This window comes from Thamnophis sirtalis, unplaced genomic scaffold, assembly GCF_051295495.1.
Source record: "Thamnophis sirtalis isolate CommonGarterSnake01/CBP01778 unplaced genomic scaffold, rThaSir2_p1.2 scaffold_5, whole genome shotgun sequence".
Classification (NCBI taxonomy): Eukaryota; Metazoa; Chordata; class Lepidosauria; order Squamata; family Natricidae; genus Thamnophis; species Thamnophis sirtalis.
Genome location: NW_028261385.1, coordinates 37070147 through 37084152, shown reverse-complemented (window position 1 = coordinate 37084152; position 14006 = coordinate 37070147). Strand labels below are relative to the sequence as shown.

At 41.8% G+C, this 14006-nt stretch overlaps 1 protein-coding gene across 1 annotated transcript in view; it reads left to right on the top strand.

Moving 5' to 3' along the window:
- The first annotated feature begins 4520 nt into the window (after nt 1–4520).
- Nucleotides 4521–14006, top strand: part of MAP1B (microtubule associated protein 1B) — a 67664-nt gene continuing 58178 nt past the window's right edge. Inside the window, exons 1-2 of the mRNA XM_087715664.1 lie at nt 4521–4883; nt 13675–13776. Of these exons, the coding sequence (XP_087571790.1) occupies nt 4706–4883; nt 13675–13776 (280 nt within the window). The 5' untranslated portion in view covers nt 4521–4705. The remainder of the gene's footprint in view (nt 4884–13674; nt 13777–14006) is intronic.

Genomic DNA, 14006 nt, shown 5'->3' with positions numbered 1-14006 from the left:
AGAGGGTGACACTAGAGTCACCTACCATATGACAATCGGCCAAGTCCGCACCTGGCATCCAAAAAAGCTGAAGGTCATAGTGCTCATTGAGGACTTTCCATGCAAGATGGAGATCGACACCGGGTTGTCACTGACCATCATGCTGTGATTTACCCTCAAGCAGGCTATCCCTAGCCTGAAGAAACAAAATCTACGCACCCTTGACATCCACCTACGTGATTACCAGGGGAACCGGGTCCCCATTGTGGGCAAAGGCACCTTCCAGGTGAAATTCAAGCAGTTCAGTGGCCAACTCCCAGTGACAGTGGTCAGCCGCAACCTGCAGAGCCTCCTGGAACTTGACTGGTTCGAAGCCCTGGGCCTAGAAGTGATCGAACGGTGCCGAAGCCATTTTTAAGGAGTTCTATCACGTCTTCGGCACCGGTCTGGGTAACTCCAATTTCCTTTAGTTTGGACCCTAACATAGCCCCAATAAGGCTAAAACCTAGGAGAGTACCTTTTGCTCTCCACCCCAAAATTGACAAGCTCGTAGGCCAGGAATCCAGTTGATCACGCATGCTGGGAGACCCCTATTGTGACACCTGTCAAATCTGATGGGTCTGTCCGCATCTGTGCGGACTACAAGTGCACAACAAATAAAGCACTACAACAAAGCACTTACCCTGTACTCATTGTACAGCACCTACTAAATTCATATGGTCCTGGAAAAATATTCACAAAATTGGACATGGCGCAGGCCTACCAACAATTGCCTGTAGATGGCGCTACGGCAGAGGCCCAAACCATTGTGATGCCCACTAGTGCATTCAAATGTCACCGCCTGCAATTCGGCGTTAGTATCACCCCTGGATTGTTCCAAAGCATCATGGAATGGCTTTTGCAGGGGATTTCAGGAGTTGTCCCCTATTTCAACGACATCTTGGTACCGGCTGCAAATGAGGCGCAACTTTTAAAACGTGTATGAACTGTTTTGGCTCGAATTAGAGACAAAGACCTCCGTCTCAAGAAAGAAAAATGCCAAATTAATGTGCCAAGGGTTGAATTCTTAGGGTCCCTAATCAATGGCTCTGGGATTCACCCAACCACCCAAAAAATTCAAGCAATTCAGAATGCTCCCACATCTCGCAATCAAACTGAGCTGCAGGCGTTCCTCAGGCTCCTTAATTTCTACAGCGTCTTTATTAGGCAGAAAGCCACCATCTCCTGGCTAAGAACGCGAAGTCGTCCTGGGACAGAGCTGAGGCTACCGCATTTGCCGTGGTAAAAAGACTCCTGTCGGGGGACACCTTTCTGGTACAATACAGCCAGACACTGCCGATGGTGCTGACCTGTGACGCTTCCCCGTTCGGCGTCGGCGCTGTCCTCAGCCACTGCATGCCCAACGGAACCAAGGCTCCCATAGCCTTTTACTCTAGGACCTTGTTCTCTGCCGAGTGGAACTACAGCCAGCTGGACCATGAGGCTTTGGCTACAGTGGTTGGAGTAAAGAGGTTCCATGAGTACCTATATGGCCATGATTTCAAACTAATTACAGACCACAAACCGTTATTGGGCTTACTGGCTGCGGACCGGCCTAGCCCAGTGTCATTATCACTGCGGATGACCAGATGGACCATCTTCCAGAGCCGAGGTGGCGCAGTGGTTAAATGCAGCACTGCAGGCTACTGCTAGATCAGCAGTTCAGCGGTTCAAATCTCACCGGCTCAGGGTTGACTCAGCCTTCCATCCTTCCGAAGTGGGTAAAATGAGGACCCAGATTGTTGGGGGAAATATGCTGGCTCTCTGTAAATCGCTTAGAGAGGGCTGAAAGCCCTATGAAGCGGTATATAAGTCTACTGCTATTGCTATTCCTAGCTGCCTATTCCTATCATCTCATCCACCGACCAGGCTCCACTTTGGGGCACGCTGATGCTTTAAGCCGCTGCACACTGCCTGAATTTCTCACTGACCCTACCCGTGAGATGCCAGTCCTCCTCATTGACTGCCTTGAGACTGTGCCTGTCTCGTCCAGTCACGTTGCCTGTCACTCTGCGAAGGACTCCAACATCAAACAAATTTTGAACTGGGTGTGGAGGGGGTGGCCCAAGGGTCCTGTTGGGGCTGATTTCAAAATGTATTTTATCAAAAGCGATGAGTTATCGGTTGTAAATGGCTGTTTACTGTGGGGGGACCGAGTCATTGTTCTACCCAAACTGTGCATTGCAGTATTAGAGGCTTTACACGTAGGGCATCCTGGAATTGTCAGGATGAAATATTTGGCTAGGAGTTACGTGTGGTGGCCTAACATGGACAGGGAGATCGAAGAATGGGTGGTTACCTGAACACCGTGCCAGGAGTCCAAACCAGCTCCCCCAGAGGTGCCCGCTAAGGAGTGGGAGCGACTTCAAGCACCGTGGTCTAGGGTGCACATTGACTTTGCTGGCCCAGTTCATGGCCAGACATTTCTCGTAGTTGTGGACATCTACTTGAAATGGTTAGTAGTAGTCCTGATGACCTCCACTATGGCAGAAATGGTCATCAAGGTGCTACGGAGACTTTTCTCCACATACGGCCTGCCCAACGTCTTGGTCTCTGATAATGGGCCCCAATTCACGGCCATACAATTTGAGACCTTCCTAGCAGCACAGGGAATCAGACATGCCCTGGTCGCGCCATTCCATTCGGCCTCCAATGGTCAGGCAGAGAGAATGGTGAGATCTGCAAAAGAGGCCCTCTCTAGGATGAGCCTGGGAGATTGGCAAACACGGATTGATCACTATTTGCTAATTCAGCACATCACACCCAGTGCCACTACAGGGAGAAGCCCCTCCGAGCTTCTTATGGATCGCCGGCTAAGACCGGCTACACCCAAACTATTCTGCCTCATCGCCCCCTGACTCCATTAGCAAGATTCGGACTTTTAGCGTAGGGGATTCGGTATACGCCCACAACTATGCCGGGGGAACTTTGTGGATTCCTGCCACAGTGATAGGCATCACTGGGCATCGCTCTTACCTCTTAGAGCTCAAGGACGGTCGTAATTGGAGAAGGCACATTGACCAACTCCGTGGCTGCCTCTCAACTCCACTCTTAGACAACCAGAGGTAACTCCTGCACAAGTTAGCCAAAGCCCTACCCAAACAGAGCAAACACTCACTCCTTCCATGGCCAGCTCAAGCCCGAGGATACCGGGAAACTTATCTGGTTATGTTGCAGGCCCGCAGCGAACTCTGAGCGAACCGGCTCTAGAAGCTCCAGCCGCGACCTGTGAAAGGTTTCAGGAGCTTCCACCAAGCGGAGCTGTGGAGCAAACAGGTCCGTCCAACCTGTCCAAGGAAACCCCTCCTACTGAACTGTGTAGGTCTGACAGAGCTACCGAAAAGCCCGCCTACCTGCGTGACTATGTAACAAGTAGGATTATTCCATCCAAGAGGGGTGGGGTGTTAGATACTTGCTTTAACTACAGTGGTTTCCACCAAGGTCCTCTATTTTGGTGGGAACAGAGATTTAATCCTATTGGTCGAAGGGTCTGACAGCTCCCTATAAAAGGGCTGCTGTCAGACTCAACCTTTGCTGGATTGTTCTCACTTGTTGTACTTAATAAAGAGTTGCTGTTACTGTTAGCCTGTGTGTGCCTCTCCATTACCTGATCTAACAGTTTCTGCACATTTATTATTATTATTATTATTATGATGTACACTGCCCAAAGTCACTTAGAAGGATAGGCAGCTATGCAAATGTGATTAAATAAATAAATGTTGTTGTTGTTGTTATTAGTTGCCAAGTTGTGTCCGACCCATCACGATCCCATGGACAACATTCTTCCAGGCCTTCCTGTTCTCTACCATCCTCTGGAGTCCATTTAAGCTCACACCGACTGCTTTGCTGGCTGGACTCCATCGTCACCATCGGTGACTCCATCCAGCCACCTCATTCTAAATAAATAAACTTATCGAATTTATCTATATAATAATTTTGAAAAGCAATGGCCAACCCATTGGCTGATCTTCCGTGGCTTGTAAATGTGAAAACACACCTTTGCCTTGCCTTTGGCAATCGCCACGGTCAAATATTACTTTTTTTGCTTGGACTTTTCTTAGCTGCCTGTGGCCTGTGTGTCCTCTGTGTGGCTGCGCCTCCTCGGCGGGACAGACAAATCCTTACTTTCTGGACTGAGATGTTGAAGATGAAGAATCAACGGTTGGGGGGGGGTCGGATGGGGGCTCGGGGAGTCCAAGCAGGCCCCATCCTCATTCCTGGCGGGACTTTTCTGGGCATCACCTCATCCTTCCTCCTTCCGGAAGCAGCGATGGGAATGATTTGCTGCAAATGACATCAGCTGCTGCCTGTGGTGGCTGTTGGCAAAGCGGCGGCGGCAGCAGCGCGTGGCTGCGCCGGGTCTCCCTCCCACCCGCCTGTTCCTCCTCAGCCGCCGCCGCCGCCGCCTCCCTCCGCCTTCTCGCCAGGTCCCAGCCCCGCACTGTCTCGGTATAAAAACCCGCCGCCTCCCCGCCCTCCCTCACTCTCCCAGCTGCCTGGAGCGCGGCGGTGCCTCTCGGCGCGCTTCTTCTTCTTTTTTCACCCCCCTCTTCCCTGCAGAGGGAGGCGCCTTTGGAATTAAACCCTTTCGTCGCCTCCCCTCTTTTCTCCGCCGTCGCCTCGAGAGAGGAGCTTTGGGAAAGGCGCTGCGAAGGAGGGAGGAGGAGGCGGAGGCGGGCTTGCCAGGATGGCGACGGTGGTGCTGGAACCCGAGTCGGAGCCGTCTTGTAGCCTTCCCACCGCGGTCCCCCCTTCGCCGAGCCTGTCGCACCGTTTTCTCGACAGCAAATTTTATCTGCTGGTTGTGGTGGGCGAGCTGGTCACAGAGGAGCATCTGAGAAGAGCCATAAGCAATATAGAGCGAGGTAAGGCGGAGGCGTCCCTCCCGCCCGCTTTCTCCTCTCTCCCTTCTATCCTGCAGGATTTTCGGGAAGGGGAACTTCATTTTTTTCCCTTCCCTTCTCTATCCCCTTCCCGCCCCCCCGCCCCCCCGAGCGCTGGCTTGGCCGAGGGGAAAGGGAAGAGATCGGAGGCAGCCTACAGGTTGCACAAAAGTCCTTGCTGCCACCGTCTCTTGTGGTGGAGAGAGAGAGAGGAGAGTTCGCTGCAGTTACCCGAGCTGTGATTCTGCCTGCGACCTTGGTACCCGCCGCCCCCTCCGTCCCCATCGCAACTTCTCTTCCTTGCCTGTTTATGGTGCAATTCTCGGGGACTCGTTGGGCTGATCTAGTTCAGCCCAGCGGAGATCCCAAAAAGGAAAATCTGATGCAACCACTCCCTTCTCTCTCTTCCCCCCTCCCCCCTTTCTCTTATGTGGATGCTTGTGCTAGGAGGGGTGAGGATTCTCTCTTTAGGACTGCAGTGCTACTGGGGGGGGCAGCCGTGTCAATATTTAACCCCCATCCAACCCCGTTTTCCAGAGAGATTCACACTTCTAGGCGTGCCTTGTGCCCAGAAGAAAGAAAGAAAGAAAGAAGCTGCAGGGAGGCACTGAAGGGAGTGGAGGCAGCAGTTCTCTCCTGGTGAGAGGAGAAGAAATGGCACCTTTGTAATTGATGGCTTTGGTTTATTTTGTTTTTTTTTAACCATAGTTGACTTCAAACAACAAGAAGTTTAAACCTTGATCCCCTCCTCGTTCTTAGGAAGATCTTGTTCTCTGAGGATATTTCAATTCATCCATATTTCCAGAGATGTAGGACAGGAAGCAGAAGGAAATGAGATCTGGGAGGGGTAATATGTCCAGGGGAATACTGTATGATTTTTACTACATAAAGTACATTTCCTGGAGATGTGTAAGGATGCCTCTGCTTCTGAAACAGCAAAAATGTTGGGTGCTGGGAGTATTTTGCCTTTCCGCAGACAGCTCTGCAGTTGACTTTGGCATTTTTGCTGCACCAAGGGGCACAAGGAAGGTGCAGTTGATCTTGAGTTTTACTTTTCTCTTCTGTGAGTCATTCCTCCCCTCCCTATTGTCATCATTCACACACATCCCACCCCCCCACTCCGGCTCAGAGCAGAGGTCGTTCCAGTCTTTGCTTGCCAGCAACAGTGTCTCCTTTTTCTTTTTTCTTTTTTTTCCTCCCACCTCTCTATGCTGCTGCTAGAGAGTCTGCCCAGAGATACCGGCGGCGTGGTGGGCGTGGTGCAGTCCGCAGTGCGGTCCCTATGGCAGCCCATAGCTGACAAAGGGCGTTTTTACAGTCAAGGAGAAAAAGAGAATTATATTTAGGATCCATTTGCGCACTGTCTGCTTTTGCTCCCTGAAAATTGAGGAGAAAGGGCTTTAGAGAGCACTGGGGCTGCAAAATACGCCACTTCTGAACAGAAATACAGGAGGTTCTTTTGTTTCTAACTTTCAGCCATAAGTGATATGGAATTTTTACCCCTCAAGCTTTCTGAGTATAGTGCAGATTTTGGAGAGATATTTTTTTCAAGACAAATAACAGACAGAAATTATTATAGAATAAGGAGCACTTTATTTGCTATATCTTACTATTGCTTGGCTACAGATTATTACAGCCTCTTTCAAAAGTCGTAGTACCGTAAATTGAAGAATTTTGCAATACAAGTTGAATAAAATGATACGTATTTTGAGTATCAAAGCTGGTTATCTTCGTAAACTTTAGGCAAATTCTCTCTTTGACTATTCTTTCCTTAGAAGGGATTTCAGCCATTGTCAGAAACCCTTGGCTACATGTAGGTGTGGTTCATAATTACTTTGGGATTTGTTCTTGATTTTGTATTCTAGTGAATTTGCACTATACATTGATTCCTGTAATCATACCAAAAGTTGTTTGAAATGATCTTTGGTCATGTTCTTTCCAGCTGCACCTAAAAATTTTAGATTAAGACTGAATTTGCTGCATTTTGATTAATAATTTAATATTATATTAAGGTGTTTGACAGTTTTTGCTTCAAGAAAAAGAAGCAAAATTCCTATATTGATTTTTGTTTTGTTTTTTACTGCATAGTTCAATTGTGGCATTCTTGATACTGGATTCTGAACACAAAAATGATGACACACAAACATTCAGGGGATTTACCCATGTCAGTGGTTTAAACCTTGATTAGAAAAGTCTAGGTATCTCTTTGTTAAAATATACAGCAGCTTGATTAAATGTCTAGTTGAACAAGGCTTTTAAAGCAAGGCCTTCTTGGTTTCATGATTCTGCACTCTTAGTTTTGGCCCTTGGACACCACCCTGGAAGATGCTCAATTAATATGAATCACTGCAGAGAAATCTGAGAGGCCATCATCTATGGATGACGTAGTAAAAGATTATCTTGAATGAATTGAAAAATGTTTCTTTAATATTACCAAATGAGATTTAGAGGTGAGAGCTATTTAATAATTATAGAAAATAAACTACAATATTTATTTCCATATATTCATTCCCCCCCACATCCCCAGTATTTTAAAACCTATGGAAAATCTAACAATTGTGAGTCTGCCCAAATTGCTGATAAAGACTTGAACTGACAGAAACGATTGACAGACCTAATTTTTTTTGAAGGAAATAAAAATTCCTTTCAGTATATTTTTATTAATCACTCATGTTAAGATATCAGACCAATCTTTCTACTTTTTAGTGTAGAATTCTGTGTGATAATTGTGTCAGAAATGCTGACTCACAGAGCTCTATTGTGTAGACTGATTTAACAGTGGATCTTTAATAGGCTTCCATATTTAATTTTAAACAAGGCTTGCTTTTTGAGAACTTATGATGTATATCTGTTTTATAAAAAAAAAAAATTATTGCAAAGCCAGTATTCTAAAAATAACTGAATTTGATTACCAAATGTTCAGTAACATCTTCCTAACTTGCTGCCCTCAAACATGGTAGCTAAGGATTATAAGATTTGATACAAAGCAATCTTTCAGAAATGTCCAACTAAATCTTTCATACAGATTGAAAATATTTGAGTTCTGTCATATTTGTGTGAATTATCCAGAATACATTATCCATATGTTTCTCATTCTGAAACATTTTTATTAGCTAGATCCCATAAAATATAAACACTTAAATACTCTTTGTATACCTGGAAATGATACAAAATGTATTAAGAAATAAAGATAAGATACAAAACAGATAGCAAACCTGAATATGCTAAAATAATAACTGTAGTAGGTCAGAATAATTTTCTATATGTAGTAGGTCAGAATAATTTTCTATATTTTCTATATTAATCAGAGGTCCTCCAAATCATTTTTCAAACTCCCTGCACAATTTAGATCAACCTGGCTTTATACTAGAGGATTTGAAGTCAAACAAGAGAAAAAGGTTTAAAGATATGATACATGCATCAGGTATAAGAAATTCTGAGTCAATTTTCCAGACAAACTCATAAGAGATTCATGCTGTAGGTGTGGGATTAACCTTTGGAATTTAGATAAGAACTATCAACTCCAGTAAAATAGCCATTCGTTGTCCATTAGTGGATGAGAAGATCTTCCAATAAAAAGTATTGCATGTCACAAGAGACCATAAATTCTGACATTATATAGAGTGACGTCCTACATTCCTAATCAAGGCAGAAGTTGCTTTCTGTCAAGTCAGACCTTTTGTGGAAATTTGGCAGAGATTTACTAATGATGTCATAGTTGAAGTGGAGAAAACTGAAGTAGGAATCACTCTTTTTGGACTTTTTTTTGGCCATTATTGAATTTCAAGAGTTCAGTTAAAAGCAGGATAAAAGCAAACTCTGATTGATTTAATATAATAATATGGATTCCCTTTTGGAAATTTTCAAAAAGGCACACTTCCAAAATTGTGAACTCAGTCGATTAAAATATAATTTAATATGGCTGATTTAAAACAATTTTTTTTTAAAAGTATCCCAGCCTGATGTATCTTTAATAATTCTGGAAGCATTTAGAATTAAATAATTTGGAGGAAGCATGAATATGATTTAATTATTTTACTGAACATTTATTTATAAAATATTTTCATTTTTGTTGAAATACAACAAAAACAAGTCAACTCAGCAGATCTGCTACTGAACTACTGAAGACTGTTGATGTGTTAATTATAGCACATCCTTATTGCTTTGCTAGGTTGGGAATTTGGATGCTCTGTAATTCATACAGTAATCTCACCTTAAACAGTTCCAGCTCAATCTAGTGTCATGGAACTCGTCTTTTTGCTCATGTGACAGGACTTTGTGTTCTCACCTCTGAACTTTTCCAGCCTTCAAATTGCTTCTTCGGGGTGATTGGAGCAGATATAACAGGACAGACTAAACATTGTTCCACCAGTAGACAAGCTTATAATTGGATTTATTTATAACCACTCATTACATTGCTCACTTTATTTGGAAATAGTCTTACAGAATTATTGTTGAAATAGAGCCTGACAATAAATCTGTCAATAAATCTGTTTGTCACAGTTTTTCCAAACTTCACTTAACCATTACATTTAATTCAGATGATGAACTCTACAACCTGATTAAGTAATTGTATGTATGTGTGTGTGTGTGTGTGTGTGTGTATGTATGTATGTATGTGTATGTGTATGTGTATGTGTATGTGTATGTATGTGTGTATATATATATATATATATATATATATATATATATATATATATATATATATATATATATATATATATATATATATATATATATATATACACACACACACACACACACACACACACACACACACATACATACATACACACATATATTCACACACCAAATTTATATATATTTATATAAAATTTGGTGGTTCTCATGTATTTAATGCTTGCCTCCAGAAGTTGTGGATGATCCAACACTGGAGGCTTTTAAGAAGAGTCTGGACAACCATTTGTCTAAATGGTATAAGGTTTCTCGCTTAAGCAGAGGGTGGACTAGAAGACCTCCAAGGTCCCTTCCAACTCTTATCCTGTTAATACATTCTTTTGTAATAAGAAACCATATTATAAAAAACCTATATAAAAGGCAGAAGGAACATGCTGTAAAATGGTTAGTATTATTATCGAGACACAAACACTTCTATTCCACTGCAGCTGAAAGTAATTAGTGTTTCAAACATTAAATTACTCAGAAGAAATTAAACTTTTTGAATTTGAAATTCTCTTTACCCAGAATTTCTAACAGCTTTGCCTAATTTTATAAGCCATTTGTTTCTAATTGTATAACAGATAAATTTGTTTATATTTATCTCAACCCGAAAAAAGAAGTATGCTTTGCTAAGGATGCTGTCAACCCTCCAAGATAGACCAGACTCTGAACTAAAATCATTTCAACCAATATTACTTTTGTTGTAAGGTTATAGTAACAGAACCTTATAAGTCTGAATGCACTTCCTCTTCCCTTCCTTCCTTTATTTTCAGAAAAATAAATGGTTTATCTGGCCATTTGTCATGGGTCTTCTACCTGTATGTCAAAGTTAATTTTTTGCCCATTACAGATCCTGAAAAGCAGTGGTTATTTTCTGACCTCGTTGAAACTCCTCTTGCAGGGGTCTCCTGAGGCTCCCAAAATCCTCACCTTTGGCCTCAGAGCCTTTCCAAACTTAACATCAACACTGATTGCAAATGTAACATAAGGGGAAAAAATTGGAAAGCAATCTTATACATTGTAATGTAAGTTATTTAGTCAATTTGAATCCAATGAGGTCAAACACATTTTTTGTCCTATCTAATCCACATTGGGAGGGTGGCCCCATAGGTCAAATATAGTCCCACCAGAAAAATATTGTATAGCCCTATCCTTCTGGTATTACTGCACTATTGTGGTTTCCACTTCCCTTTTAATTAGCTGACACCTGCTGTTCAGGTACAGTGTACAGAGCTATAAATGTTACATGCATACAGGTTTGTAGAAGAATTCACATTGTCTTATTGACCGAACCAATAAAACAGTCGGGGAGGGAGGAAGTAGGTGACCTTCTTTAAAATTGATGCAATAATTAGGATTTGCTTCCAAACATTTGCATTTATTCTGTTTGTAATCTTCGTTTTTAAAAAACAAACTTTATTTTAAAAATGATCTAAGATGATTGCATGCATTTAATACCTAGAATCTGTGTCATATAAAAAATAATGTTCTTTTAATTCATAATACCTTGCTGTCAATGTTTCAGTGTAACACTTTGAATTAAGTTTATTGCTATTTACGTAAAAATGTAAACTCAAAATTTGCAAGACTTTATAAAAGGAAGCATCAATATATCATCTTGGCTGGCCTCCCATATTTAGTTTCTCTTATGTCAGGCCTTGCTGATAGGAAGCTAGGAACCTGAAGTATTGCTAGATGTATTAGCATACAGAAGATCTGTTTGAAAATGTGTGCTGGATACAGCTGTAGTTGACACAGGCTAAAGGGTGCGAGCAGAATTACTGTACCTTTGGCTGAATGAAAAAGGCTACAAAGTTTATGTGGGTCATGAAATGGTATTTAATTGGTTATATTATGGTTACTGGCAGATATGGGGAAAGAATATGTGGTCTTTTCTACCTTATGTGCCTAAATAACATGGCTGGCCTTTGGTATTCTGTATCTTAACCACATGCAGAAAGCTAAGTAATATCTGTATCCTACCACACTATTAATTCAGCCTACCTCAAAAGGTAGTTGTTGAGGAAACAATAGAGGAGAAAAATCTATGTATATTGTTCTGAGCTCCTGGGGAGAGAATGTGGGTTGGTGGAATCCAGGAATGAATACATTCCCAAACTAGGCATTATGGCTAGATAGATCATAAGTGGATGGTTTGTGAAAGGCTGCCATAAAGCTAACACTCATTGTACAGATGTGAGTGAGAAAAATGAGGTGATTCAAGACAAATGTGAGGTTAAATGAGAAGAAAGCAGTATTCCCTGATGGGATAGTTGGTTCAGATCAGACAAAACAGTTTTCTAGAGCTGGCTTTTTCTATTGGTGAAAGCAAATGGAACTCTGCACACATGCCCATTCTTTGCACGGCCCAGTTGGCTTAAGATAATGGTGAGAGATGAAAATGATTAGTGTCAGACAATTCTTAGGCAATACTACATTACCTATCTCCATCTACAGAGATTAATATAGTTGTTAATGGAATGCCCTGAGTGATAGCAGTACTGATGTATGGAAGACTAGTTGCCAGAACCCTATGTGTTTCTTGTCTTTATGTGTTAAAAAACAAAAAAGATGAGCATTTCATTTGGAACTGTGCACAAAAAGGGCAAAGTTAACCAGGGTAGGAAAATTTTGTGGAGCAGGTAGCATTTTGATCAGTGGTGCGTTGCAACAGGCTATGTCTCCCGGGGTAGCTGTTTGGTAATTGGGCAGGATCACAACATGTTTTTGAAATTCCAAGTAAACACATCTGCACAAAAAGTGTTTGTGTACACCGTATAAGCTGGGTACATAAATCTGAGCAGCACATCAATGAGGGCCTTTTCTGGGATACAGTCCTGGTCACTACTAGCAAAGTGTTTGTCCCAAGTTCAAATGGATTCCCATATTTATCTTACCACCACTGCCCCTCCTTCAAAATTTAGATCAGCAAAACCTGTCTTCACTCATTTTTATTTCTGGAGAGATTTGTTTGATTTTTATTTCTTTGTGCTGCTTGTAGTTGTTGTAGTGATAGACATTCTGTGATTGTAATGACAGATTATTTTAATTTTGTCACTTTTTGTAATGTCGTTGAGTGTTTCTGTAGGGAGAAGGAATTCTGATTTACAAATACATACATGAATTCGTAAATATTTAAAGCGTAATTATATAGAGAAAGTGTTTTTACAAGTAGCATAAAACAATTAGTTCAGTGTTTTTATAGCATGTTGCAAATTGGTTAGCTACATCATCTTTTTGTAAATGCCATATTACCATCCTATAAACTTGCTCCCTAATAAAACAAGTAAAAAAGGCTAGCCTTGCTGGGAATAGAGTTCTAAATGAAGTCAGTAACTAAAGAACTAAAGATATATTAGAGACTCTGGGAGATAAAGGACTAAGCCTGGTAAGTGGAATAAAAAAAACTGATTTTAAAAACATGATGTGTTTAGAGTAGAGGATTAACAGGTGTATTTTTAAAATTAAAATCTAAATGTATCCATATACCCATATGTATAATCTGATAATCTGAGAGTGAGTTAAATGTTGGACTAGGATTGGGAGACTCACATTCAAAACCATATTTAAGCCATTGAATTGGTTTACTTATTAAAAAGACTCATATAGTTGCCCATCTTATGCACTATAATGCTAGGTTGCTTACAAACCAGAACAAAAACAGTACAAAGCATAAAAACCATCACAGAAAACCCAGATGCTGCCACCAAAGCACACACTCACACAGAAAGAGAGGGGTAGGTGGGTTCTATGACAATTCACCATGGCCAACATGCTGAGGTCCAACTTGCTTTGATCAACTCGCTGCAGGAAAAGAGCTACATTAATATGAAAGAAATAGTGGAATAGAGAATGAATCAACATAAAGCTTCACTGGGACTCCAGCCTTATTCCATCACAGTGTTTGTGGGAAAATCCAACTAACTTTGGGCCATTCTATCAGCCTAACCTACCTTTAGGTGAAATTGGAAGATGGAGTGCTAAGATTTCCACCTTGAGCTCCTGGAGGTAAAAGGAAAAAGAAAGCTAACAATAGTAATTAATAATTTTGTACTTATCCCTGACTACGTGTTTATTTTGTTTTAACGTCTAGGTATCCGATCATGGGACACAAACCTCATTGAATGCAACTTGGATCAAGAACTTAAACTTTTTGTGTCTCGCCATTCAGCTCGATTCTCTCCTGATGTGAGAGGTAAGGCTTATTTTTCTGTTATTGCTTGTATTTGGTGGAGATTAATTTAAAACACCTGTTGCACAATAGGTCTTGGTCTACATTAAGACAATACGGTTGTAATCCTATATTCACATTCCAGAGAGCAAGTCAATTGAGGTTTTCTTTTGGATTAATATATCTAAGGTCACTCACAGTGTAAAATTGGTTGTCTCTCTTTTAAAGAAAGCCTTATAGAGAACAACAGACAA